Consider the following 26,964-nt stretch of genomic DNA (forward strand, 5'->3'; position numbering starts at 1 on the left):
GTGGAGCATCAGCCCGGTCTGACAAGAACCCGGCTCCTCCCTCGTACCCAACTTATCTGGCCAATAAGTAGGGTTGAGCTACAGACTGGTAACTATTCTATCAGCAGGAAGAGAGAAAGAGAAAGAGTGAGAGAGTGTGTGTGTGTGTGTGTGTGTGTATAAATGCATATGCTACATTGTTACATTATCAATAAATATGGTATCTTGCCTTATCTCCCTGAAAAAGATCCCGTGTGCTTCTTTTAAGCATAACATCTGAACCAAAGTAAGCAAGAGTTATACTGTACTAGAAGTAATAGACAGGCCTTTTCAAAAGCAGATATTTGCATGCAAGTCCATGTGTCTCAGCCCTAGAACTGCTAGCACTGCTAAAAGCACATGAAATATGTAAATATATTCCATCAGGACAGTACAAGGACACCCCAACTTAGTACATGATAAAATAGTTTGAAACAACAGGAGTGAAAGCATAACAACAGGTGGTAAACAGGAATGCTTTGGAGGAAAGTACAAGAGGAGGTACCAAACGTATCATTAATGGTTAAGATGATATGTAAGGTGTGTTATCATAGATTGTTTATCTCCATCTATACATGTTGGGATACCTTGAGTTAACTCTTTGTCCAGCTCAGATGGCAATAGTGAATCCGTACTATTGACTGAGACATGTCCATTGTCATGGGTACAAAATGCACAGATGCTCGAGGTCTATTTGGCTACCGACAACTATTAATGTACTAAGTTTGACAATAAACCTGACTCGGGTGCCTTCATATTTTATCTGAATCTGTGGTCTTTGGGCTTTCTTAAAGTCTATTATGCTAGCTATCTATGCAGACCTAGCATGAAATACAGAAACACATAAACATTCGGCTGTATCATCATTGACGGAGAAGGGGACATGTCAGAACGCCACACCAGTGACTCCTGAATTTACTACATCCCTGTGCTGATCTACTACAATCATTTGTGAAACTATATTTGGCCACAACCACTTACAAGTTTGTGATCCTGAACTGCAGGTTTGCAGATGAACAGATCCAAATAGATCCAGTCTGTTTTGGTCCTTGTCAAATGGAACAGAACTGCTGTACATCCATGACTTGGAAGCTAGCAAGAGGATGGAAGAGGAGGAAATCAGAGTCCTTAGAAGGAACACAATACTTAATCTACCTTTTCAAATTTTAGAGAAATTGTAGCAGGAGTTTGTCTCACAATCTTAGATGAATCCAGAGGCATGGGTAACGCTCATCTGTGTTGCTGACCACAGAGTATCCAACACCTTGTGCTGTGAATCCCTGAACACTCCAAGTGGAATCTAAAGAGTGTCAACTAGCCACTTTATCAGGTCTTGAAATTACCAAAAATTGTCAGCCATGGAAGGTGATAGAGCTACTTCTTCTGGAGATGAAGATTAAATGGCTGCTTGAGGGGAAGCCTCTTTATTCACTCTAACCTCTGTTTCCTCACATTTCCTCCTGTGGGTGAACTGGCTGGGAAGGAGAGGATTCAACAACTCTGTCTCCCTTTGAGGTGGTGGTCTGAAGAATTGCTGTTGGTGAGCAGCCCAGAGATCTCTGTACTACCAATGGGGAGCCCATATGGCAGTGTAGGTGGCATGCAGGGCAGGTTCCACCAACCTTTATGATAATTTTGATCTTCCCTATAACTGTCAGAGAATGGGCTTCTCACAGGATTTGCAGGTAGCCCTGGATTGAAATAAAAGACCAACTGGAAGTCTCGGTCTTCCTCATCATCATCCAACATAGAAGCTCCCAGAGAAATGAATGGAAAGTCCTGCATTACTAGGGTACAGTAGCAATCAAGGTGTTGGTATACAAAGATGCTCCTTACCCATGAAAGGTGGGATTCCAGTTCATCCATTATGGACAGGTCCCTTGTGTATCTAAACTCGTGGCTTTACTGAGTAGGGTACTGACACAGTAGCCAAAGACGCAGTAGCCAAAGCTACTGGTGCATGATGGTACCACTGATGGGGAGTGTAGTAATGTAGATGCAAATGGAGACTGACAGGTGTTGGCTTGTTAATAAGACTGTAAAAAAGCAAGACTGACCTTGACAGTAGCAGACTGAGATGAACAGTGTCTTTCCAATAAGAGAGGAGGGGGAAAAATCCTCTGACTACTAACTAACACTATTACTAACAAAATGCTACATTGTCCTGCATTTTGCTACTAACAACTAACTAATCTTAAGCAGGAGCAGCCGTAGTCAAGCTGCCAGCAACTGGTGCTCTAGGCAAAATGCGCGATTGGCGCCCCCGCCTCCAAACCCCTCAAAGCTGTTTAACTTTGGCGCCGTAGGCAACAGACTAGTTCGCCTCTGCGGACGGGCCGCCACTGATCTTAAGAAACAACTATAAAAAGAATACGAAAAGCCAAGGCACACTCAAGGTGGGCAAGCAAATCCTCTGAATCAGAGCAAGGAGATAGACAAGGAACTGGGGACAGTTTGCCCATTCATCCGCATATGGCTTCAGTGTCCATTACTATGAGCCCAGAACAGCAGTTCCTAGTCACAGCAATCCAATGTAATATTTAAAATAGATCTCAGTCCCAGAAAGCAGGGCCATCCCACAACATTTTGGCACCTGAGGTGGGGAGCTCAAATGATGCCCCCATTCCCGCTTGCTAGTCTAAAAACTGAGTTTGCAAGGTCTCAATTCTCTGGGTCCTAGTGGCACCTCTCCCCCCCCCCCAGTCTGGCACCTGAGGCGGCTGCCTCAGTTCACCTCATGGTAAGGCCAGCCCTCCCAGAGAGTGTAAACACGAGTGTTGATTAAAACCGTGGGCAGTTCTTACCAAAGCAGGACCAAAAGCACCTAAAGACAGATTTTGTAATGTGCATTTCTAAATCTCCTCCGTGCAAAAAGTGTCTGCAGCCCAGTGCTTGTCAGGCTTCTGAGTCAGGAGAAAATGTTTTAATAAAAGTCATAAAAGAATTTCGTTAGAAGAAGAAATATCTGATGGCTACTTAGCTCACTCATTTAACTAGTGATTTTCCCACTTGCTTATAATCTGACCAGTTTCCTTTTCAAGTTAATCACTGAGTATTGATTATATACCAAATAAAAGTAAGCTGTTTTGAATTCCTCGTGAAATCAAAGAAGGACAGTCTTATTACTTTATTTTATGTATTATGCACGGAAAGAATACTTTTCCCCTTCCTCATGCTTCAGTCCAAACAAGGATAAAAGAAGTTCCCTCAAGTTTTCCAAAAATCCACCTTCAAGCACAGAACGCAATGGAAATCTTCAGTACAAAAATGAAATATTTCGGAAAATTATGATCACATGAAAATTTGTGGCGGGGATAATAGAAACTACAAATAAGAAGCACATATTCTAACAATGCAGGATAACTTCAACAGGTGGACACAAGGCCAATTGTTTTTTTCCTTGGAACAGATATGAATTAATACTTACATAAAGATGGAGCCTGTGTATCTAAAAACCCAAGTAGGACATTCTGAAAAACAGGAAGGCTGGATCCAGTGAGAGAAGCTGAAGAAATAGATTCTTTTTCATCTAGCACTTCTGACTCACCACATCTCTACATAGTGGGGAAAAAATACCAATTAGCCTATCATGTAACTCTAAATGTGACAATGTTTCTTTCCCCCTCCTCTCCCCAACACCCCCCCCCCCCAATGCAATATCCATCCAAATCCCACCAATGCCACAGAAGCATTACCGAAATAGAGCATTTTCCCACCTTTGTCTACCTTGGGTATTTCTAACGTGCTTGTTTAAAAGTTATATAATAATTATATAGAATTGTACAGAATCACCACTTTTAAAAAAGTCTTAAGAGTTAGAATATTTTAGCAAAATTTCAAACAAACTTAAATTTCTGGATTGATTACATAGGCTATAATTACAGCTTTAGCAAAGGAAGTTATTTTTCTTCCTTTGCATACATTACCCATTACTGGTGTAAAGGCATCTCCCTTCCCCCACTACTTGTGTTGGTGGTGGTGGTTTGAAGGAACATGGGACAGATGAAGAGTGAAAGTAAAAAAGTGTTTGTGTCTATGTTGCTGCAGCCAGTTCCGGTGGAAGAGGCACTTCTAAAACAGTACTCTGGCTGCATTAAAAAGATTGTTGTATCTTAAATCAAAACATAAGCTATGTTTTGTTAGTAAGGCCATCTACTGAAACAGTCTATTAGACAGAGCCTAAAACACAGCTGACAGTAATCTGCATTTAGGGTTGCCAGGTGTCTGGTTTTGAACCAGACAGTCCTGTATTTGAGCTTTCTGTTTGGGAAACAAATTAAGAAAATATAAACGAAAAAATATAACTGTCCGGTATTTTCTAAATAAGATGTAATGTAGATTGTGATGTAATGTCAACTGTGTCTGGTATTTTTGTTGAAACCATCTGGCAACCCTATCTGCATTAAGAAGTCAACATTTACCAATGGGCTACCACACCTCAGGATCTGAGGAACTCAGTTTTTAGACTAGTAAATAACTAAAGTACTAATAGCATCTCCATTTGATTCGCAATGTGGAAATGGTTTGGTTTTATAAAGAAAAGAAGTTGCAATGGGCCTAAAGACCATTATGAGCCCAACAGCAACTGGTGTAAATTAGCTTATATTCATTTGTTGCAATAAAGACACACTTGTTACACCAGCCAAGCACAAGCACACAGTCATGTGCCTATGTGAAACATTTTCATTCTTCTCATAGATTCAGTGGAAAACATACAACTCTGTTTAAGACATGTTATTATAGTTCTGATGTGCCCAGTTGATTTTTAGAGTTTCCCAGATTTTGTAGGTCATCAGAAAACAATCTTTAGTATGTAGAATTGTATACCAGTCCACACAGTTTGATGCTAATTTCTTCAAGGGACAATAGATGGCACATGTAATACCACATATAAACGCCTAATACACTAAAGTAAATCACAAAAGGAAAAATAAACAGTAATGAAACTAACTGAAGGTTTAAGGTTTATTTTTATTAGAAGCTTCATCGTCATTCAAAGAGAAAGCACAATTCAAGAACCATAAATTGGTGACATGACATTCAATTCGCTAAGTCTGAGCCAACAGTTTTAAAAACCTGTATGTTGAATCAAGCTAATTTCTCCTTAACATTTTAAGTGTATTGCCAACATATCCTAACACTAGGAAGAACAACTTACTTCTGCCTCAATTTCTGCTTGCCTCTTCTCCAAGAGTTTTGCCACAGCCATCGCTCTGTGTTTGCCAGATCTTTTACAACTCACAGCCCATTCACAAAGCAATGTTACCACAGCTTCATCATTAGGGGCGATCTGTTCAATAGAGAAATAAAATAAAGTTACTTCACGTGCACAGGAATTGCAGTGCTTATTTATCTGGTGGCTAGAAACTGTATGTAACCAAAGTGCTGGTGATTATGTACTTTGTTCTAGCACTTTGTTTTACCATGTGAAACAATTTTTAGAGCTTTCCGATCCATGTGTATGCACATTTTATCTTCAAAAGGAAGAGGGTGTGAGAGGGCATAGCTGCAGCAGATGAAAGAAACCAAGTGCACAACAAAAGCATCAACAGATGTAGAAGGATATACCTGGACGTGGGGAAGAGCTGGGAGAATGGTAACCAATTAACAAGCGTTAAGTGAATCCAGGCTGGGTTTAGTGGAACACCCCATATTTCAAATAATCATACAAATTTCATGCCTCTCTTATGCTGATTCAATGCATGTTTTATGTGGTTTTTTCCTCAGCTTTGTGCCTCACCAACAAAGACTTGACTGGAGAAAACAGGGAAGTTGGTACATTCCCCACTCCTCTAGAGAAGTGTAACTCTGAGCGTCCCCAAAAGAGTAAGACAGAAGTCACTCATTCACATTCACTAAGAAGAGCATGCCAACAGGCCCTCCTTGCTCACATCACTGAGCATGGGAAACAGCCCTGTTTTCCTCTCTTCAGTCAGGGGAAGAGAAGATAGAAGGCCCAGGCTTTTCCTCCAGCTTCCCGCAGACAAATGCTAGGGGCTCTTAAAGAAGGGATTACTTGCGGACAAAGGATCACAGTAACAGGGAAGAGAGGGAGGAAAGAACCCCCACATGTTGAAACAAATTTCTACGCTTAGCCAAACTCAAAATTTTGGAGCTAACTAAGGGTACGTCTAGACTACAGGCTTTTGTAGACAGAAGTTTTGTCGACAAAGAGCGTCTAGACTACATTCAGTTCTGTCGACAAAGCAACTTGCTTTGTCGACAAAACCCTGTAGTCTAGACACAACCCTAGATGCAATAACACTTTCTCCCCACAGGAAGGTCAGGCCGAACGCCCAGGGTGCTCAGCACTGCCACTTAGCACCGCACGACAGCTGGGAAAACGTAGGGCAGAAAGGGGCTGCGCTGTCACAGGCCAATCCTTCCCCGGCACCTTCTCATCACCATCTCATCACCATCATGAAGCCAGGCTTCATGAACTGGGCTTGTTTAGTTTGGAAAAAAGAAGATTAAGGGGGGACATGATAGCGGTTTTCAAATATCTAAAAGAGTGTCACAAGGAGGAAGGAGAAAATTTGTTCCTCTTGGTTTCTGAGGACAGGACAAGGAGCAATGGGCTTAAAGTGCAGCAGGGGAGGTTTAGATTGGGCATTAGGAAAACATTCCTAACTGTCAGGGTGGTCAAATATTGGAATAAATTGCCAAGGGAAGTGGTGGAATCTCCCTCTCTGGAGATATTTAAGAACAGGTTAGATAGACATCTGTCAGGGATGGTGTAGACGGAGCTTGGTCCTGCCTTGAGGGCGGGGGGCTGGACTCGATGACCTCTTGAGGTCCCTTCCAGTCCTATTATTCTATGATTCTGTCGACAGAAACTCTCGTAAAATGAGGTTTACCAGCGTCAACAAAACTGCTGAGTTCTGTCGACGTTATGTCGAAAGAACTCAGCGGTAGTGTAGACGCAGGTATAGTTTTGTACAGAGTTTTGTCAACAAAAGTCCAGTCTAGACACACCCATAGATACCTGTATTCAAATAAACTTCAAATCCATTGGCATACACACAGTTCTCTCTGTTACCACCTGCCTTCTATGAAGCATCATATATATATAGTAGCCCAGTGTCAGAGTCTGAGACGCCAAAATGCTGGCTGTTCCCTCTGGGGGGTGCTGTTGCCTGAAATGCTGGCTATTCCCTCTGGGGGCGTTGTTGCTGAAATGCTGGCTGTTCTCTCTGGGCAACCCATGCTGCATGGGAAGTGCAGGGCCCAAACGGCCGCTTGCTCCCCCACGGCGGCCTGGCTGAGCAGCGCAGAAGTCAGCCGAGTGCCACGGTGGGAGGCGAAGGGGGGCGGGGCAGTGACATGCAGCATGACAGCAGCTCCAGGCCCCACCCGCCCTTTGCCTCCCACTGCCGCACTCGCCTGACTTCTGCGCTGCTCAGCCAGGCTGCCGCGTGGGAGCAAGCGGCTTAAGTGACTGTTTGGGCTCCGCGCCCCCCATGCAGCACAGGGAGTGCGGAGCCCAAACGGCCATTTGGGCTCTGCGGTCTCCCGAGTGAGAGGCAGGAAGAGGAGGAGAAATGAAAGAGAGACAAAGAGAGAGGCAGGAGGCGGAGGAGAGCTGAGAGAGAGAGGAGGAGGAGGAGGAGGAGAGACAGACAGAACAAGAGACCGGAGGCTCAGAAGAGAAGACTGACATGGAGGAGAGACCTGAAAATCCTGTCTTATGACAGGCTAATTGGCTAGTTTTATATAGAATTACTTTAAGTGCTGGCAAGTACTTTTGAATAAGGACTGCACTTCTCAGAAAGACTGTAATGTGTCTAAGCAAGAAGATTTGAAAATGCTTAAACTGACGTGGAGGGTTGTTTTTTTTTTAACACCCTTTCCCCTAAAAGGGACTTCACCACACACATAAGCAACTTTGGTTTAGTTCCTCAGATGTATATTGATCTGCACTGAACACTTTTATTTTGTGAGTCAGAAGAGTCAACTAGCAAAAATCCTACATATAAATAGACTTGACAGAAAAAGTAATTTCGAGGCTGTGACACAAACAAACACTAAACATAATAGAAGTAGATCACCAAGATGAGAAATTGGGATTTTCATCACGTTGGAGTCCATGTTTTAGAGGGTTGATAAATTTTATCCAATTCATACCAGGGAAAAACATTTTAAAATCTTCATAGATTAAGTATTGAGCCTATACCCCTTCGCGGGTTTCAAGTTCTGCCATCTTCTATGAAGAAAACTCACTATACAAAGCAATCTGATTTTAGTATTTTTTATACATTAGTTCAGCAAGAAGAGTAATCCAGGTACTTGCAACATTTTAATGAAGTTTTCACAGCCTTCAAGAACTGCAAGCATGAGGTTCTCTTGTTACATAGTGAGATATCATCCATGCGAAGACACTTTGTTGGAATGCCAAAGATAACCACGGAAACAAAACACACATGCTGCTTTTAGGAAGACTGTATTATTTACTAAGCAAGCTAAAACTTCTGCATCATCACTTCCACCAGTTATCACCAATCGGTCGATCACAGCACCTGTAGGGGTCGATCGTTGTGGACAGCTGGCTGGATGGCTGCCCATCTTTGATCTAGCCCCACTGGAGGGCGGTACAGCCTCAGTGGGCTTTCAGCCCAAGTGGCTGCCCCTGTTTGCTCCAGCCCAGCTTGGCGTTCAGCCTGCCGAGGCTGGAGCCGCGCTCCAGTTGGGCTGGATCAAAGAGGGGTGGCTGCCCCTCTTTGTTAACTTGCTGGCTGGGATGGAGTAAGAGGCACGCACACTCACGTCCCCGCTCTTTCCTCCTGCTCTGGGAAGGGGCTGGGAGGATAGCACATGTGCTGCAGTGGAGGACAGGCTGTTCTCTGCTGTGAGAGGGGTCAGAGAGCCACCTTCCCCAGCACTCTGCTGCACCTGGCCCAGCTGAAGCCAGTCCTGGGTGGCCTCTGGCTCTGCTGGTCCCAGCCCTAGCACTGGAGCATGCAGGCAAAGGGCTGGGAGGGGCAAGGAAGAGATGCTGCTCCCTCCCCCTCCTCACCCCAGCACTGCTCCCTGGTGGCTGCGAGTCCCAGTGCTGCTGTCTGGAGGTGAGTGCCTGGCAGCACAGGGATGTGGGGGCAGGAGAGTAAATTTGGGGTAAAGTAAATCTTCCTATGGGAAGCCCTGAACCTCAGTCTTCCCTGCCCCTTCTCCCTCACCCTTCAGGGGCTGGACTGCCAAAAGAGTGTGAGGTAGCTCAGTTGGGGGCCACATCACTTGTGTGGTCCCCAACTGATTCTTCTGTGGGTCAGTGGCCCCCAACCCAAAATGGTTCCCCACCTCTGCCAGAAATAAAGAAAACATTAAAACCTTTTGTGTTGGACATAATGTTTTACTTTATTTAAAATTAAGTTTGATAAACTAACATGAGAAAGTTAAAACGCTTAATCTGTTTAATAATTTAAATTAAAACGTTCTCCCCAGCTGTAGCTCTCGCAAAATGGCTGGAGCGTAATTATGTAATTGACAGTGAGTTTCCATTCGCATCAGGTAGTCTGCGGAAAGGTTTGGAAAGGGCAGGGCCTCAAAGGAGTGTGGTCTCGGGGAAGGGATGGGGTAGATCTTGGCTTGCCCTGACATTTAAAAAGTGATCTTGGGTGTAAAAAGTTTGGAGACCACTTACACATACATTGTACTGAAATTATACAGTCTCTGCTAGAGTGGAGGGATGTGGTTTCCAATCTATTTTTCTCTGATTATTTCCTGTTGACACAAATACCCTCACTATCCAGCTGAAGTAGGCCGATTTAACTAAACAGGTTAAAAAATTAACCTCAACTGTCCCAATATTAAAAACTTAAGACATTACTGTTAAGAGCCATTTGCATGTGTCCAGATAACATTTTGTTTAGACTAATTTTAAAAATCTTAAGTACCTTCTCAGCTTCTCTTGACAGAATATGTCTCAGAATAAGAGCCTACTCTGTTAGGAAATCTCCCCAGATTAAAGCTTGTCAGCTGTTTCCCCTCTCCAGCCTGGGTCACACAATGAAGGTGGTGTTGGACTTCTCTGTTCCTACCTGTTGCTTCCAACCCTTTTTGTTCCCCCTTGACATTTTTTGCTTTTTCTTGAACAGCACTATAACCAACTTCTCCCTTCTTCCCCCCTCTCTGTGAAGGCAAGTTACTGGACTTGATGACTTCTTGAGGTCCCTTCCAGTTCTAGTGTCCTTGATTCTATGAAGTCAACCTGCTGCCCTCATTCAACTCTCCCACTCACTAAAAGAGCCATTTGCTCAACTCCAATTTCACCCAGCACCGCACACGCACTTGCTACCATCTGGTTCCTTTCAGAAATGACCATCAAGCCCCTTGTCTATGCCCTGTCTTTCAGTCTTTTCCATGACTTCCAGTCAATCAGCACTGATGACTTCTCTGCCCATCTTCCACATTGAGACAGTAGTTTATTCACTTCATGTTTCATTCTTAAATCTTAGCCTCCCTCACACATCCTAATGTCCATCATACCTCTGCAGAACATTCATCTGCTCTGATCCTGCTCTCACTCTTCAGAGTTTGTCTAGCAGGAAGCCTAGGGCCAAGAGGACTTCCTTCTCTACAAACTCACACTCTCCTCTTCACTTCTGCCATCTTTCTAGCTAACCAAACAATGGATATTACCCTACAGTAACTACAGTTCTTCAAGATAATGTAGATAATGCTGGACAGGGATCATGTCCCTGGTCTCTTCCACAGTCTGGGAATGGGTGACAGGGGCTGGATCACTTGGTGATTACCTGTTCAGTTCATTCCCACTTGGCATTGGCCATTGTCGGAAGACAGAATAGTCAGCTAGATGGACCTTTGATCTCACCCAGTATGGCCATTCTTATGTAGTCAGTGTGGATGCAGATACATATGCACCTCATGTGCACAAGACCAGAATTACTTTATTAGCAATGTTCATGGGGCCATGCATACACTGAATACCTCTTTGTGCTGCCACATCCCTCAGTTCCCTCTTACTTCTCATGTTACTGAAGTCTCCAAAAAGAAGAGGCAAAGAAGTTTGTCAGCTGGTTTCCTTCTTTCACCCCTTTATTTGCCCCACATACAACCTCTCACCTACCGATTACGATTATGCCCACACTCATTCCTTCCCTTACTCTTCTCTCTCTAAACTCTCAGCCTTTTCTGGTTCTTGCCCCTCGTAATACAAGCATGGATGAATGGAGATAAAAATTAATGTTTCAACATACCATACAGAGAAAGGATTATGACAAACACCAGGGGAAACATTACAGAAAATACTATATAGGAAGTTTTACTCATGAAGTTGTACAACTCTATTATGGATATTAATGTTATAATTTATAAAGCAGAATGTTCATCACAAACATGTCAAGCACACACATAGGTTCAAGGATTACAGTTAGTTCTCATCAAACATCCAAATGTTAAAAAGTTCAAGTGGACGGTGAATTCACACATGTGGACTACATCTATGTTATTATGAAGGTAACAGACCTCAGCATTTTGAGGTTTCCCCTCCACTATACACAGAAACATGAACTACACTGAAGATTGTGTTACATTTGTTTACTCAATGCACTAGGTCATCACTGGTACCTTCCTGACTGCATAATTAAGTTTTCCCAAAATAGTCCCAGGTACACATTAAAGCTCATGCTGAGATGTGTTTTATTGACCTTTCCCATTTTCCTGTGTGTACTCAGACTAAGACAACAGATGCTGGAAATATTCAAATTCTGCTTTATCGGACACTCAGCATCTCTACAAAGTGTAAATTATTACATTTTTCCAAGTACTATCACATTTCTAGAGGCTCTAATTAAGGAACCATAGCTTCGATTATGTACTGTACCAATGAGAACTAGTGGCAAAGACTTATTGACTCAAATACTCTTTCTTTCATAGAAGGATTTTTTTTTAAACCCCTCATTAGGAAAGCTTATCTCCTTCTGCAGTCAGTGTTACCAAATGATAACCTGAAAGTTTGGATTGGCTACTAAATGAGGATGCGGCACAGTGATTAAAAACAAAAGAGCATTCAAACCTTTTGCTCTGCCAATAATCCGGGAGGCAGATTTACAAAACGTATCATGAGATTTATTATACACACATACACAAGTCACCCCTAGATAATAGATACACCAGTAACAGTAATCTTATATCTTATTTGAATAAAGCTTACATAATTAACTTTGGTTAGGAAACAGGCCCAAAAAGAGATTAAACAACAAAAACAGTGCCAGCTGACCATGTAATCTGACAGCTAAAATTTCTTAATGAAGTTACTCGAGAACAGCTGTGACTTCTTGCATTTGAATTATACAATATTTACAGAGGCCCAATTTTAAAATTCTGCTAGAAGTGTTAATTTATTGCAAAACATACAGAGTACAAAACATGCATTTACCCTACTGAGGACACTAAGGTTGACAAAGGCAGCTGCAGATTAAACTAAATCAGTGCCATGGTTGTTTTCCAGTTTCACCCTGAATTTAAATAGGTTTTGTAATAGAATTGTCTAAATATTTTAAAGAGACAATCATTTATCTCCTTACTGAAGACTTTAAAATATATTTTTATTTGTTCATTTTTCTAACATTAATAAACCATAAGAATAGTTCTGAAATTGGAAGAGGCAAACTTCTGATTCTGTTTCTAAGTGCATCATTTATTTGTTAATATTGTACAACCGCCAGTCCAAATATAAAAATACATTTTCATTGTAGACCTACAAAATAAAATTAATCTGAATTTTTAGAAAAGTAAGGTACTAACAAAAAAACAAAGGGAGCACTAATTGGTTGCAAGTGATTAAACTCAAAAACCATGGCACTGATTCTAGAGCTTCAGATTTTTCACTAGCACAGTAAATGTGTTTTTTCAAAACACAACCTCTGTTGAACAAAGACAATTATCTGAAAATTACTTGAAAAACAACTAACGTGTTCTACCTCAAAATTCAAAATCACACAATTTCCATGTGCCTACAAGGACTCTGCATGCATAACAATAATATAAAATAGCTGGATTTCTTAGCCCTGTATCCTCCCAACGTATCTATATTCTTCTTTTGTGCACTGTGAGTATTCTCATGGAAGTCACTAAAGTGTGCCTGCTAAGAGCATAACACCAAAAATCTTCATTTTATCCATTTAAAGTGATGGGTAAGTTGAGTATAAAAATACAGCATTGAAATGTCATATGCACAGTATAACGAACACATTGTCTATGTGATCCATAAGCCAATGACAGAGAAAGTAGAACACCAATTCTCATATATATAGTTCACCTTTCTTGTGAATAAGGGAGCATGTGACATCTTAAAAGCTGTATCTTAGGACTTCCTGTCACCTGATACTGTGCATTTTTATTTACACTGTAATTTAGTTAAAAACACTCAAGTAGAGTCACCTAAAGGTGACTCATCTCATCTCCTCTGTGTCTTATCTAAGAACTCTTTGTTCCTGTAAGGATCCAGGAACTAGAAACAGAGCCTACAGACTGGGATGGCTGATAATCCCACAATGCCACACAGGAGGCCAGGCAAAAGCAAAGGAATGCTACTGGAAAGTAGAGTGACTGGTCCCTCAGAGGGCAGGAGGATACCAACACCCCATTTAACCCCAGGCAGTAGTAAGTGCAACCACACAGACTCTGACCTGCCGCAATACCAGACGTTGCTTGATCTCTGGTCTCCAACTCCAGCCTGACTCAGACACTTATTCCTAGCTCTCGATATATATGCCACATACTGGAAAATTATTTTTGACCGTTTATAAAATTTTATTGGTTTTGTTTTAAAGCACTCTAGAACATAATTATACAGTGTATAAAGTGTATGTACGTATAACACCATGACTGATCACCACATAGAAAAAAGTTATGCAAGGAAGATGGAAAGAGCCATTACTCACTATACCAGGATACCCTAGGGCTAAAGACAAGCCTTGGATTAGAGCAGTGGTTCTCAAAGTGTGGTCCATCTTGCTGGTGGGCTGCAGGCTCATGCTACCCTCACGCTACAATAGTGAGCCTGTAGGGTCACGATGCTAGAGGGCCAACACTGGCTTACTGCTGTGGGGAGGGGAGCCCCGAGCCTCATAAGCCGACCCAGATTGCAGGGGAAGGAAGCAGCTCCACACGCTGCTGCTATCCCTCCCCAGCCAGCCACCCATTTGGTCATCCTGGATGGTTGGCGGGTGCTCCATGAAAAGGTCTGCATTGAGTGCAGTGGACCGTGGGCCAAAAAGTTGGAGAACCACTGGATTAGAGGTGCATGCTACATTATATTGCATATTTGCTTTTAAAAAAGTCTGAAGAATATTGTCCTTTTAAAAAACACTTCTCTAATAATAGAAATTTTTCGTTCCATTTGTTTTTAAAAAACTGTTCATGTTTATGTCACAGGAAAGATTTTTCCTCACATAAGTGATTTTATGCACAGCTGTCTCAGCATGAAGGTATTTCATGCTGGACTTCTAAAGCAGAGAAGAAAAATAGAAAGTTTCAAATGAACAGTAATTCAGTATGCGCTGATTGCATGATTAAACTTGACAATCTCTCTCAGCAGTTATTCTTGCTTTTTCCTGGCTTGTTGAACTAAGCTGGAAAAGGAACAGAGAAGGGCAACAAAAATCAATAGGATCACACAACAGCTTTCAGAAGAGCAGACATTAAAAGATTGAGACTACAGGCAATCCCCGAATTACGCGGATCCGACTCATGTCGGATCTGCAGTTACGAACGGGGCTTTTCTCGCCCCGGAGGACTGGAGCGGCGGGATGCCCAGATGCGCTGCAGTCCTGCCGCCCCGTCCTCCGGGGCAAGAAAAGCCGCTCCCGGTCTCTCTGGTCTGCAGGGAGACCGGGAGCAAAGCCGCGGAGCACGCCCGCAGCGGGACAGCCCAGGCGCACCCGGGCTGTCCCGCTGCGGGCGTGCTCTGCGGCTTTGCTCCCGGTCTCCCTGGTCTGCAGGGAGGAGACCAGGGAGACGGAGCAAAGCCGTGGAGGACGCGGGCGGTCCCGCCACCCGCGTCTCCCTGGTCTGCTGGGGGGGGGGTGCAGCTAGTGCCCCCCCACCCCCCCAGCAGACCAGGCTTTTCTTGCCTACGCCTGGGGTAGAGCAGCTGGGGCGTTGCCCGGTTGGTCCCGCAGCGCCGCTCCCCGGCAAGGTTGGGAGTAGTGGGGCTGTCCCACAGAGAAGAAGGTGGGGCAGGTAGCAGAAGCAGGGTTGGAGACAGTGTGGCTGTCCAGCAGAAATCAGGGAGGGCAGGCGGCGGAACCAGGCCTGAACGAGGGGCAGGAGGGCTGGCCAGGGGAAAACAGGAGGAAGAGGATAGGAGAAACAGCTGCGGGAAGCAGGGCTGGACAGGGGCAGCTGGGCTGGTTGGGGGGGGTCATTGGGGGAGCAGGGCTGACAGGGGAGATTAGTGGGAGGCGGGGGGAACTGGCCACCGGAAGCAGGGCTTGACTGGGAGATCGGGAGAAAGGGGGGGGGGAGAGCAGGACTGACCTGGGCACATGCAGATCCTACAGACCCTGGCAGAGGAGTGAGTCTGCCTGGGGATTCCATTTTGCCCCCCCGCCTCGCCCCCAGACCCTCCCTCAAGTAGTTGCAAACTGCCTGGCAGGTAGACACACTCAGGCAGCGTGAGCATATCTACTATCCATGCAGTTCGCAGCTAAGGACTGATACACCTAATTATAATAAAAAACTTACCTAATGAGAAAATACCAGAATTTTTTTACGTCTGGTAATTTCTCAATTTGTTTCTCAGACAAAACCCTCAGATACCAGATTGTCCGGTACAAAACTGGACTCATGGCAATCCTACCCTTCCTTGCACCCTCCCTCCTAGACAGCTAACCTACCCCCAGGCTGCTCCTACTCCCACTTCCTGGAGTGCCCATGAGGCGCCGGGTCCCCCAAGCCCTGGCCCAGGCTGGGTGAAGGATGCAGCTGGGTGAAAACTGAAAATTTATTCATTTTTCATTTTTTTTTACATGTGTTTATATTTTTAGGCTGCAAAAAACAGTACTAAAAAGAACCGGGTTCCAACTAAAGTAAAAAGTTTGGGAAACACTGATCTAGCCAGCTTTCTATCCATCTTACAGTCCATTTATCCAATCCATATTCCCTTAACTTGCTGGCAAGAATATTGTGGGTGACTGTATCAAAAGCTTTACTGACGCTGACACTGGGGGCTTTGGGAGGACCAGAAAACGTATTTGAATATTCATCATTTGATTAATGAATAAGCAAATATGCAAACGAATGTTACTGGACCTCCAAAAGCTCGTGAATGGATTTACTGGTCCCTGTGTCAAAAAGTTTGGGAACCCCTGGCTTAGGTGAAAGTGTTTACTGTACAGCAGAAAAACAGAAAGATGATTTCCTGGCATGGGAAGAATACAAATTTTCTAGCAATGGTCAAAAGATTTTAAAACCTCTTGTGATTTAATTTGTGAAAAGATCCTTATTGCATCTATGAAAATAGAGACGGTCCTATTCCAAATATTGATTCAGGATGTGTTAGAACATTTGAAAACGTTTTCTAGAAGTAGCGTGTCATCTTTTGATGCAGAAGGCATGTACAATTATTTCAGTCATTTTGCCAGGATTCAGGCTTGTGAATCAGAATTCAGGCTTAACTGCTCTATGGGATAAATGCTACGTGACACACATTTTTGTGTTTATTAACAGTAATAATACTAATTGGGCATTTCACAGGGCTTTTTATCTTCAAAGCACTTTACAAATGTTAGCCTTCATCAGTCACCCTCCAAAGTAAACATTCGTGGTTTATAAGAGAATCTATTAATAGAATTAGGGGAAGACAGTAAAATACAATTCACCCATCATTTGCATTGAACTCAAGTGAACTGCTCTAAATGGGATATCCTCTGTTGTGTGTCGGGTTGTAGATATAGATCTTGTTGTTATAGTAACTAAGTTAGCTCAGCCCAGCCAGTTTGGGCAGGTTCCAGTTAGTTCTGTGTTAGGCAATAAAATGGACACTTGCAACTTGAAGCTCTCTGTTTCCACGGATTTCTTCTTCAACTGTGGAACTCCACACAATATACCACTCTCCACAGCCTGAGACCAGAAACTGGCCAGGCACAGAGAGCTCACCCAAGCCTCAGAGACTCATATAGAGATTTTTGGATCCATTAAATTCACCAACCTGGTGACCTTCATGGGACGGACATGAAATCTAGTTCTAGTATGTGTGAAACAACTGCCACATCTTCCTGGGTTCTCCACTGGCAGCTATTCAAGCCCCATCTTAGGGAACGATAACAGTTCACTGCCCTGGAGGGAGAAATGGCTATAAACCTCTTGTGGCAGGCAGCTGCACTAGAGGAACCACAAAAATATGTCACCCTCACAGGTGAGAAGTTACACCCTGCTGCAAGAGAAGAAAAGTCCCATGACATCCAAGGACAAAGGACTTCTTCTTAAACACAGTATCTGACATAAATAGAACTGGAACAGAGCCCTCTATTATTGCAAATCCAAGATAACTCCAAGTCAAAAAGTTAGTGATGTAAGACCAATGTGAAAACAACTTCAGTTTTGAGTACTCCCCTCAGACTCATAGTATTTGTCTTTACAATTAAGGTGTCTCACCACAGCACTAAAACATCCAACACAAGTGGCATCTTGACAATAGGACCAGATAAATAGGTAGCTCCTTCATGACTATATCTGAACTCTTCTTGTGATGCACAGGGATTAAACAGGACCTCAGGGAAGTTGTGAGGGGAGAGATTTGCATGAGTGTCAGGCTTTTCAGTATTCAGAATAAATGATAGCGTATACCAACATAAATCACCTTCTCAACTATTTTTGTTGAGACATGCTGACTAAAATCCAACATTCTCTTGTAAAAACGATTTTGTACCACTCATCTGTAACCATCAATTTTCCCTTATGGAAAAAAAAATAAAGGATATACCATAATCTAAACAATAACTTACATTACACACAACCAAATAGTCTTGCAGCACCTTAGAGACTAACAAAAATGTAGAGTGTGGTATGATCTTTCGTGGGCACAACCCACTTCTTCAGATGAATGGAATTTAAGGGGTCCAGTTTTCAAATAAATAGCACAGAGGAGATTGGGGGGGAAGAAGGGAAAAAAGGAGAAAAAATTGTCAATTAGTGTGCCTATGCTAAATGAAGCTGATAAGAATGCTTGGTACCCACTCTTTAAATAAAGTACTCTTTATTTGTTTTTATGTCATTAGTATGTGGAATGTAGCAGGCCATCGAGCCAATGTCTTTGCTTAGACTTCTGTTATAGGACTCAAACTCGTAAATAAAATTAAGTTCTGTAGCTTCCCTGTTGAGCTGGCTTTTGAAATAATACAGTGACTTTGAGATCCATTAATGAGTGCCCAGTTTTGAAGTCTCTATTGTAAAGGACTCCCCTAAAGTCACACACTGAGCAATTAACAGTAATAAATAGAGCATCAGTCTTCCAGCTCCCATTGTGGTTCCAGAGCACCTGAAATGCTCAGTTAATCTTTCAATTTCAAGTCACAGTTCTATCAAAGAGAGTTGCATATAACATGCTTACAACTAACCATACATCCTGATTTTTCTGGGACTGTCCCAAATTTGAATACTCTGTCCCAGTGCTCCATAAAGTAGTGAAATGTCCCAGAAAGCCCCGCAAGATATTTCACTGCTTGATGGGGACATTGGCACAACACAGCAGCCTCCTGCCCCCTCCTCACCAGCAAGGCGCATATGGTAGCCAGGCCAGCTTCCAGTGGTGTGCAGCCCCTCCCTCTATGGGACCGCCTCTGCTGCATGGGGTCCTGTTCCAATAGCACCACCACCTCCTCCTCTTCCTCCTCCAAGCCGCCTTGGAGCCATGTGGCACCCAGCTGGGGTGCTGCGGGGCAGGGTGCACTTGGGCTCAGCAGGTGTCGGGACTGGAGTGGGGGCCATCTGTCTCTAGCCCTAGCTCCAGCTGGAGTCAAGCAGCAGCTGCATGAGGTGTGTTTCAGCTGGGGCAGCCTCACTGTGACAGGCTTCGTGTGGCTGCTTCTTGACTCAGCTAGATCCAGGCAGCATGCAGGGACTGGACCACAGCACTAAAAATAGCATCAAGGGTGGCTTCCATTGCAGTTCCAGAAAGCAATCCTGCCCCAGAAGCAGTTGGGGCCAGAGCTGCATGGGCTTCTGGGGCTAGACCACAAGCTCAAGCCTCGCAAACTGCTTTCTAGAAGGCAGAAGGTGAGGGAAGGGGGAGGGGGAGACCTAAGGGGAAGGGGGGGTGAAGAGGAGAAGGGGATTGTGCTGCGGGGAGAGGAAAGGACCAGAGCAGGAGAAGAAATGTGAAGGTATCAAGAGGCAGAGTGGAGGAGAGACAAATGCCAGGTGGCCAAGAGGAGACAATGAGAAAAAGGGCAAAAGGGGTGAGGGGAGGGAAGGTTTCCGTGATGGTGAGAAAGGGGAGGGGACAGGGTGATTCTGGGAGAGGAGAGGAGAGGGGAGAGACAATGGGCCCAAGAGAAAGTAGAGGAGAGGGGGCAGTGCACGCCAGGAGAAGAGGCATTGAAAGGAGGAGTGGGCATGAGGAAGGCAGGGGATGGAGTAAGTCATGTGTGAAGACACAGAGGGACATGAGGAGAACTGGGGCAAAGGATGTTGAGGGGGTGGGCACCAGCAAGAAAGGGCAAGGAGGGCAGGGGAAGTGAGAGAAGGGAGAGGCACAAGGAAGGTGTAGGGGTAAGGGAAGGTGCAGGTGCCAGGGTACTGTGGGGGTGAAGCAGAAGGGCAGACATGTGGAGGGGAGAGAATGACACTAGAGGACAGAAGAGAGAGGCAGGGCAAATGGGTAGAGGGAGGTGTTAGGAGAGGGAATGGGGAGGGATAGCTACAGATGATCAGAATAGGGCTAGAGGAGGAGTGGGCACGAGGGAAGAAAAGGGCTGATGCAGGAGAGGGGGGCTGGTCCCCAAAGGGCTGAGGGAAATGAGAAGGGCAGGAGCCAGGACAGCAGAGGAGGGTGAAGAATGGGGGGCAGCAGGCACCAGGGGAGCAGATGGAGAAGGTAGGAGACATGGAGCAGAAGGAAAAGAGAGAGGTTCGTAAGAGATTTATTAATAACTTGGGTGCCAGTGTCACACATCTGAACGAGCCACATGAACTCAACACTGGTGCAGAAGACAAAATACACTTCACTCATGGGAGGAAAATCTTAGAGGAACACTTCCCCCAACCTGTCCCCCCAAGTTAATGCAATGCAAATTGGTTTAATGCAGTTGCAGGATAGTTGCATGGAGGGTTCTGTGGGGGCCAAACTAACCCTTATTGGTAGGAGGACAGGAGAAATGAGTTCTTAGAGAGGTCACACAACACCCTTTACTTCTGGTCATCTGTCCGTCTTGACCCAGGGAGTACTACCTCCAGGGGTGGGACTTCTTGTGGCAGGGGGCGTGGCTAATGGGGGTAAAGGGATAAGCTAATGTGACCCTAATTTTGGTTCAGAAAGTATGGTCATCATAAACATGCTGCATTTTTCAGCTACAGCATTACTGCCATTTAATATACCATTTAACTACAAGGAAGAGAAACTTGCAAAAAGGAAAATCCTGCCATCCCCTTCCCTCACACACAGTTCTGGATGCAGTGATACCGGTGCCCTTCCATTTAATCTTGAAGGACAGGAGACGAAAAAGCATTTGGAGACCCTGTGCAGACCATGGCTTCCTTGGACAAGCCCTTGACATTCACACCTGGCTGATGTCCTTCCCTAAAGGTTCTGGAGGCTCAGGCATGGAAGCGCACTATGTGCAAAAGCACAGTGCACATCCCTGAGTGCCCACAGAGCCACTCCACAGCCAAGGAGGATTTGGGGGGGGAAGGGGAGGGAGTAGAGATGTTAAATTTTGATTAATGAGCTAATCGAGTAGTCAATGAAATTTTCATCGACTACTCGATTAGTCGATAAGGGGGGGCCGCTCGCTCTTCCACTGTGCCTCTGCCTTTGAAATGTACAAGAGCCGCCCGTGGTTCTTGCACACTTCAAAGGAAGAGGCGCAGTAGGAAACCCACATGAACGGGAACTGAATTGGTCCCCGCTCGTGCCGTTTCCCCCACTGTACCTCTGTCTCTCCTGCCACCCTGTGGAGAAGGTGCTGGGGGGAACCGGCTTTTAAGCTGGCTCCCCCAGCACCAGCTCCTGCTCCCCACCCTCGGTGCCTCGGATACAGATGCAGCAAAGCAGGGGGAAGCATCTAGTCAACTAGTGACTTGTCTACCCTATATCCCTAGGCTTATCAGGTAGTCAACTACTTGCTTACATCCCTAGGGAGAAGGAGGAGTCCTTTATTTACTATTCCATGGAACAGCCCCATTATTCATGCTGTGCAGGAGGTTGGTGATTTTGCCCAAACTAAATTGCAGTGCACAAATATGAACAGGAAGCTTTGGGAGTACTTTAAAACCAGATAGTTGCTAGTCATGCAAATGAAGCAACCTGCTCATGATTGTTAAATATAATTTTTGACTTCTGTGCATCTTGTTGCAAACCTACTCATTTAAGGCCCAGAAAGAAAGTAGTACTATATTCCTGTGCATTAGTCTGCTCTGTGGGATACTTCTTCAGTGTTTTTAAGAGCCCTATTTTTAATCCAAACCTTAAGAGGCATTTTAGCAGCTAAAAAGCAGGGATTAAAAGGCATCTTAACTCTAATTAACCACTTATTTGAAATCTAGCTGAGCTTAATAAACATTTATTCTTACTTGGAATTGCTTGGCTGGAACGGAGGCTGTCCACACAATATATTACACCTGCATCATAGTATTTATAGCTCTAATCATTTCTGAACTGAGCACAACAATTCTACAAACATACATACTTCCTCAAATGACATACCAAGCTGTATGGACACACTGAACTTTTTAAAATCCTATGCTGCTATGATTTTTTTTTTTTTTTTTTTTTTTTTTTTTTTTTTTTTTGCTAGAGGGTGAGTTATCATAGATCAGGCAATTGCTAGAAGTCAGAAAGCAGCTTTTTCAATCCTTTACCTATGCCATACCATTGATGCTTTGGGTCCAATGCTATCACACTGCTGAGAATTAGGAGCAATTCCACTGAAGTCAGTGGTGCTGAACTGGTATGAATGAAAGGAGAAACACTTTGGGTTAGCCACTATGCTTAGCATCACACATTTTCTCTCTTTTGCTATGAATTTCTGTAATGCATTATGAGCACAGATAAAAGTAGTAAGAGAGTTCAGACCATATGCATTGGTTTTTAAGAATTCACCTGAGTATTACTACTATATCACAGAATTGAAGAGACAGCGCATTGTTAAAAATCAGAGTGCACATTGCTTTTTGGTCAGTACACAGATGGATAAATCAATTAGATCTTGCATAAAAGCAAGCCTAAGACCAAGGAACTAAGCAGGCCCTCCACTGGGCACAGGAAGGGGACAACTACTCTAGGGCACAGAGAAGGGCTCAGGGATCCTGGCTGCTGCTACAGCCACAAAAGTCATTAGGTGTTTGGAATGGCTGCCACATGAGGAAAGATTAAGAAGACTGGGACTTTCCAAATTGGAAAAAGAGGAGGCTAGGGAGGATATGATAGCAGTCTATAAAATCATGACTGGTGTGAACCAAGTGAATAAAGAAAAGTTGTTTACTTGTTCCCATAATACAAGAACTAGAGGTCACTAAATGAAATTAATAGGTAGCAGGTTTTAAACAAACACAAGGAAGTATTTCTTCATGCAACACACAGTCAACCTGTGGAACTCCTTGCTAGAGGATATTGTGAAGACCAGGACTTTAACAGGGTTCGAAAAAGAACTAGATAAATTTATGAAGGATAGGTCCATAAATAGCTATTAGCCAGATGGTAGAGATAGTATTCCCAGCTTCTGTTTGTCAGAAGATGGGAATGAGCAACAGAGGCTGGCTCACCTGATGATTTCCTATTCTGTTCATTCCCTCTGGGGCACCTGGCATGGGCCACAGGATACCGGGCTAGATGAACCTTTGGTCTAACCCTTTACATTATCCCTTTACATCATCACCGGAGCGTCAGGGGGCACGCTCCAGGTCCATTGAGAGCTGACTGCCCCCAGTCCAGTGCTTAGCACCCAAGACCATCTCTCTTCCAAGAGCACAGAGCCGCTCTCTTCGCCGCCCCGCACCCACCCCCGACACTCACACCTTGTACAGAGGCCCAGTACATCTGCTGGCTTCCACCGAGTGTATGTATGTTCTAGTCTGTGACCACAGAACTTTTATTTCCTCAGGCTCAATTCATCAAACTTAGCAACTTGGAGACCACCACCCTGCTACAGTACAGGTACAGTCAATCAGAAACAAGGAACAATCATCGCCTGCTTAAAGTGTCACTTCTTCAATATAGTATCTATGCTCCTTCATGTAGCTGTGGACCAACTAGCCCTGGTCAGAAAAAGAAGTTAGGAAGGGTCAGACTATAGTCACAATTTCTAATTAGAGCACAGCCTAACAGCCTTATGGCCATATCTAGAGGCCCACATACTCTGATATCCTGCATCGTTGCTGATCACACCCTTCAGCCTGAAATGCTGACCTCCATTCCCTTTTGTAATGACATCCTCCTTGGTTCTCTTCCTGCTTCTTCGCCAGTGATTCTTTTGATGGGCAGAATCCCACCTGCTTTCTGCAAGTATCCCACAGGGGCCTCAGTGCTTAGTCTACTCTTCCCCCTCCAGAGCTTCATTTTTGGTGATCTGCTCACACCATTTCAAAATGCCATCTTTACATTAACCACTCTCAAAATCAGCCTGCCCACTGTCTTACTCAATCCATTTACGTATTTCCTCCTACTTATCTCACGGTATTTCACAACTTGTATTGCCACAGATGAACACTTATTTTTCATCCCACAGATTCTTCATTTACGGTCTTCTCTGATATGGTCACTGGTGCCATTCCTTCCCTACCCCCTGCAATCATCCACCTCAAGGGAGGTCACCCGCAATTCCCCCTCTCAGCTACCCAGCAGTTCATGCAGCTGCTAAGACCGTGCGTCTGGCCCACTCTGACTACATCGACTCCCTCTGCTCCCATTGATCCTCCACTGCATCAAAGTTTAAACTTCAAGGCTCTGCCTAACAATTTCACTCAACACCTTTGCTTATCCATGCTTCTCCCACAATTACTTCCCATTTGTTTTGCCACACTGCTTCCATGCTTACATTACTCTTCCTCAACTGCTTTATCTGGACATCACCGCCCTACCCTCATTAAAAATCTCTCTCCAAGTGCCATTTGTTCCATGACATCTCCAAGAAATACAAATCTTTACTTTTACTTCTTTCATAAAAAAAACCCTTCATGGAACCAATACGATACATTGGTGGCAGAGAACCACTCCAAACATAAATGTGCATTATACCTGTTTGCAGCCCCATGGGGGACTGTAAATAGATTTCAGGGAATCTGCCAAGCAGGGCCAGTGTTAGACTCACTAGGGCTCAGGAGAGAAAACTGAAGCCCTACTGCATGGGGCTGATCCCCTGGTCCCTCAGCCCAGCCACCCAGGGCTGAAACTGAAGCCTAAGCAGCTTAGTTTCAAGGGGGTCCCTGTGGCATGGGGCCCAGGCAAGTGCCCTGTTTGCTAACCCTTAATGCTGGCCTTGGCTTTTATACACAGAAAACAAGTTGTTGGGGTACAAATAGCTTCTTTTGAAATTGGTGCGTCTACACAGCACCAAATTCAAAATAGGGTGTTATTTTGCAGACATCCCTTAACTGTTTGCTTTTTTTGGGTGGGGGGAGGATCAATTCTAAACAGATTTTATCACATCGAATGCAACAATAGAAATTTTCCTGTTGACCATGGCTTGTTGGTCATTTTTTACTTTGTCTTTTTGTTTTGAGTGTAGAGAGCCACTATTTATTGTGATCTGTGATGCCTGTCTCCAAACTGGATTGCCAACTTCGGCTTCCTGGGTCTGTGGTTCAATAACAAAGCCTTTTAGATCTCTCTCTTGCAAGAGTCCTGAATGAATCTCTCCTCCTCATCGTCCCGTCCCCCTCATCATCCCATCCCGTCCCCCACCTCCTCCCCCACCCCGCCCCTCTATATAAGATGTCTTTAAAAAGGTCTCCCATCTTGCATCTTATGCACATGACCTAAAAACAAAGACGGTAGTGTTTGATAATAGCTGTTAGACTGGAGATTAGTACCATGCACTTCATTGGTGATTTTAACTTGTCAGCTGATGCCTAAAATGGATCACAGGAACCATACATGGAAGCTATTGAAGCCTGCTATATGAAGTGCATGTCTTACTGCTGTAAAGGAGGATGCTGATTATGCTGGCTTTATAAATCAAGATCTTAGTCTTCATTGTAAGTTTCTTGTTCTTCCATGCTCATTTTGTCAGGCAACCAAAATTAATGGCTGCCTTCCCAATATGTGCATCCAACTCCTTGCCCAATAATTTCTGGTTAAAAATAGATCTCAGGTAACTTCACCACTCAAGTGAAGAGTTTGCCGGTAATGCTGAGAATGGAAATGCATCTGTGGTTGTTACACTGTCCCTTGCCTCCTTTCTTTCTGTAAAGGGTAATGATACTTGCATCACACATGTCCTGAAGAACTTTTCCTCCTTTCCAACAACGAAGGCAGAGACTATATTGATGTAGTAAAATAATGGAAATGTTCAATGCTGGAAACAAGGAACAGTTCCAGAGTAGGGGGGCACTCCTATAGTGTAAAAGAAACACTATCATCATTCACTGTTTTCACAATGTAGTTTTGTAATTTATCAACCATGGAAACAGGAGGAAAAAAAATCATAAATGCTACAGTGGCTTCATATCAATGTAGAACAGCACACACAGTCCTTCATACCAAATTATACTTTAAATAATGGTTCGCATGCAGATAATCTGGTGCTGTGAGCACTATAAAAAAATAACACAAGGACAAGCCACAATGTTACATAAATTGCTAGCTAAAAATAGGAGTACAAGCATAAACCTATGATTGAGTGCTTCTTGTTGCATACTGAAAGAAAGCCTGCATCTTAACAATTAAATCAAGACAAAAATACAAATCAGAGGCATTCTAGCTGGGTACACATCTATTGTCTCTTGAGTATGTAATTCCTACAAAGGTAAAGAATAAGTAGTACAGCAGAGCCCATACAGGTGCCTAATAATAAACTGCCACCTAGTGGTTCAACTACACATTCCTAAATTTTGTACATGGGCTAACTAATGCAGAGAATATTATTTATCTTATATCCATGGTCACCACATACTTGTGAGTAATTTAGATGTAGGCATTCCACGCAAGTCTGTGGGCAGACGACCACATACATCACAAGTGTCAAATTTTTTCCATGGTTAAAAACTCAAATATCAGATAATACTCAAGTCAACACTGGTAAACAGCCCTTCAGCAATACAAAGCTCTTCCACTTCCTGTGACTCAATTGATTCATGACATCAAGCAGAAAGTTACAATCCTCTGAAAACCCTAATCATGTTCTACTAGTTTAAAGGATCACCTTGCAATTTAACATCAGCCTGGTAGTCAATCAGGAAGAACAGGAAGAGAAAACTAAAGTCTTTCAACCTACCCACATAAGTACTTCTACATTCCTTAGTCTAATCCAATAATCCCATATCATCAAAGTGCAAGTGTGTTTGACTTCAACAGCTTGCTGTAAGAATGTGTCATAACTCACTACCACCACATACTGGATTATAAAATTGCCATTTCAAAGCCTTTAGAAAAAGGCCTACTTGGCAAAGGAGGGGCTAGATTTTAACAGAGAAGTTCAGTATTCAGAACAGGGGCCACACTTTCAAGACAGCTCAGCTCCCATTTAGACCCAAAAGTAATGACTGGTTTTGTTTTTGAGATTTGGGCACCAAGCTTCTTTGGGGGAAAAAAACTGGCTCCAGGTGTCTCAA

The 26,964-nt window shown here is 43.9% G+C and overlaps 1 protein-coding gene across 1 annotated transcript in view; it reads right to left on the minus strand.

Annotated features, from left to right (window-relative positions):
* The window catches only part of MED12L (mediator complex subunit 12L), a 479,380-nt gene that overhangs the window by 380,498 nt on the left and 71,918 nt on the right, over window positions 1–26,964 (minus strand). Inside the window, exons 11-13 of the mRNA XM_075937725.2 lie at window positions 5,177–5,308; window positions 3,446–3,572; window positions 1,000–1,110 (exon numbers count right to left, since the gene is read on the minus strand). Coding sequence (XP_075793840.2) covers window positions 1,000–1,110; window positions 3,446–3,572; window positions 5,177–5,308 — 370 coding nt within the window. The remainder of the gene's footprint in view (window positions 1–999; window positions 1,111–3,445; window positions 3,573–5,176; window positions 5,309–26,964) is intronic.

Source organism: Pelodiscus sinensis, chromosome 10, assembly GCF_052426305.1.
Source record: "Pelodiscus sinensis isolate ZL-2025 chromosome 10, ASM5242630v1, whole genome shotgun sequence".
Classification (NCBI taxonomy): Eukaryota; Metazoa; Chordata; order Testudines; family Trionychidae; genus Pelodiscus; species Pelodiscus sinensis.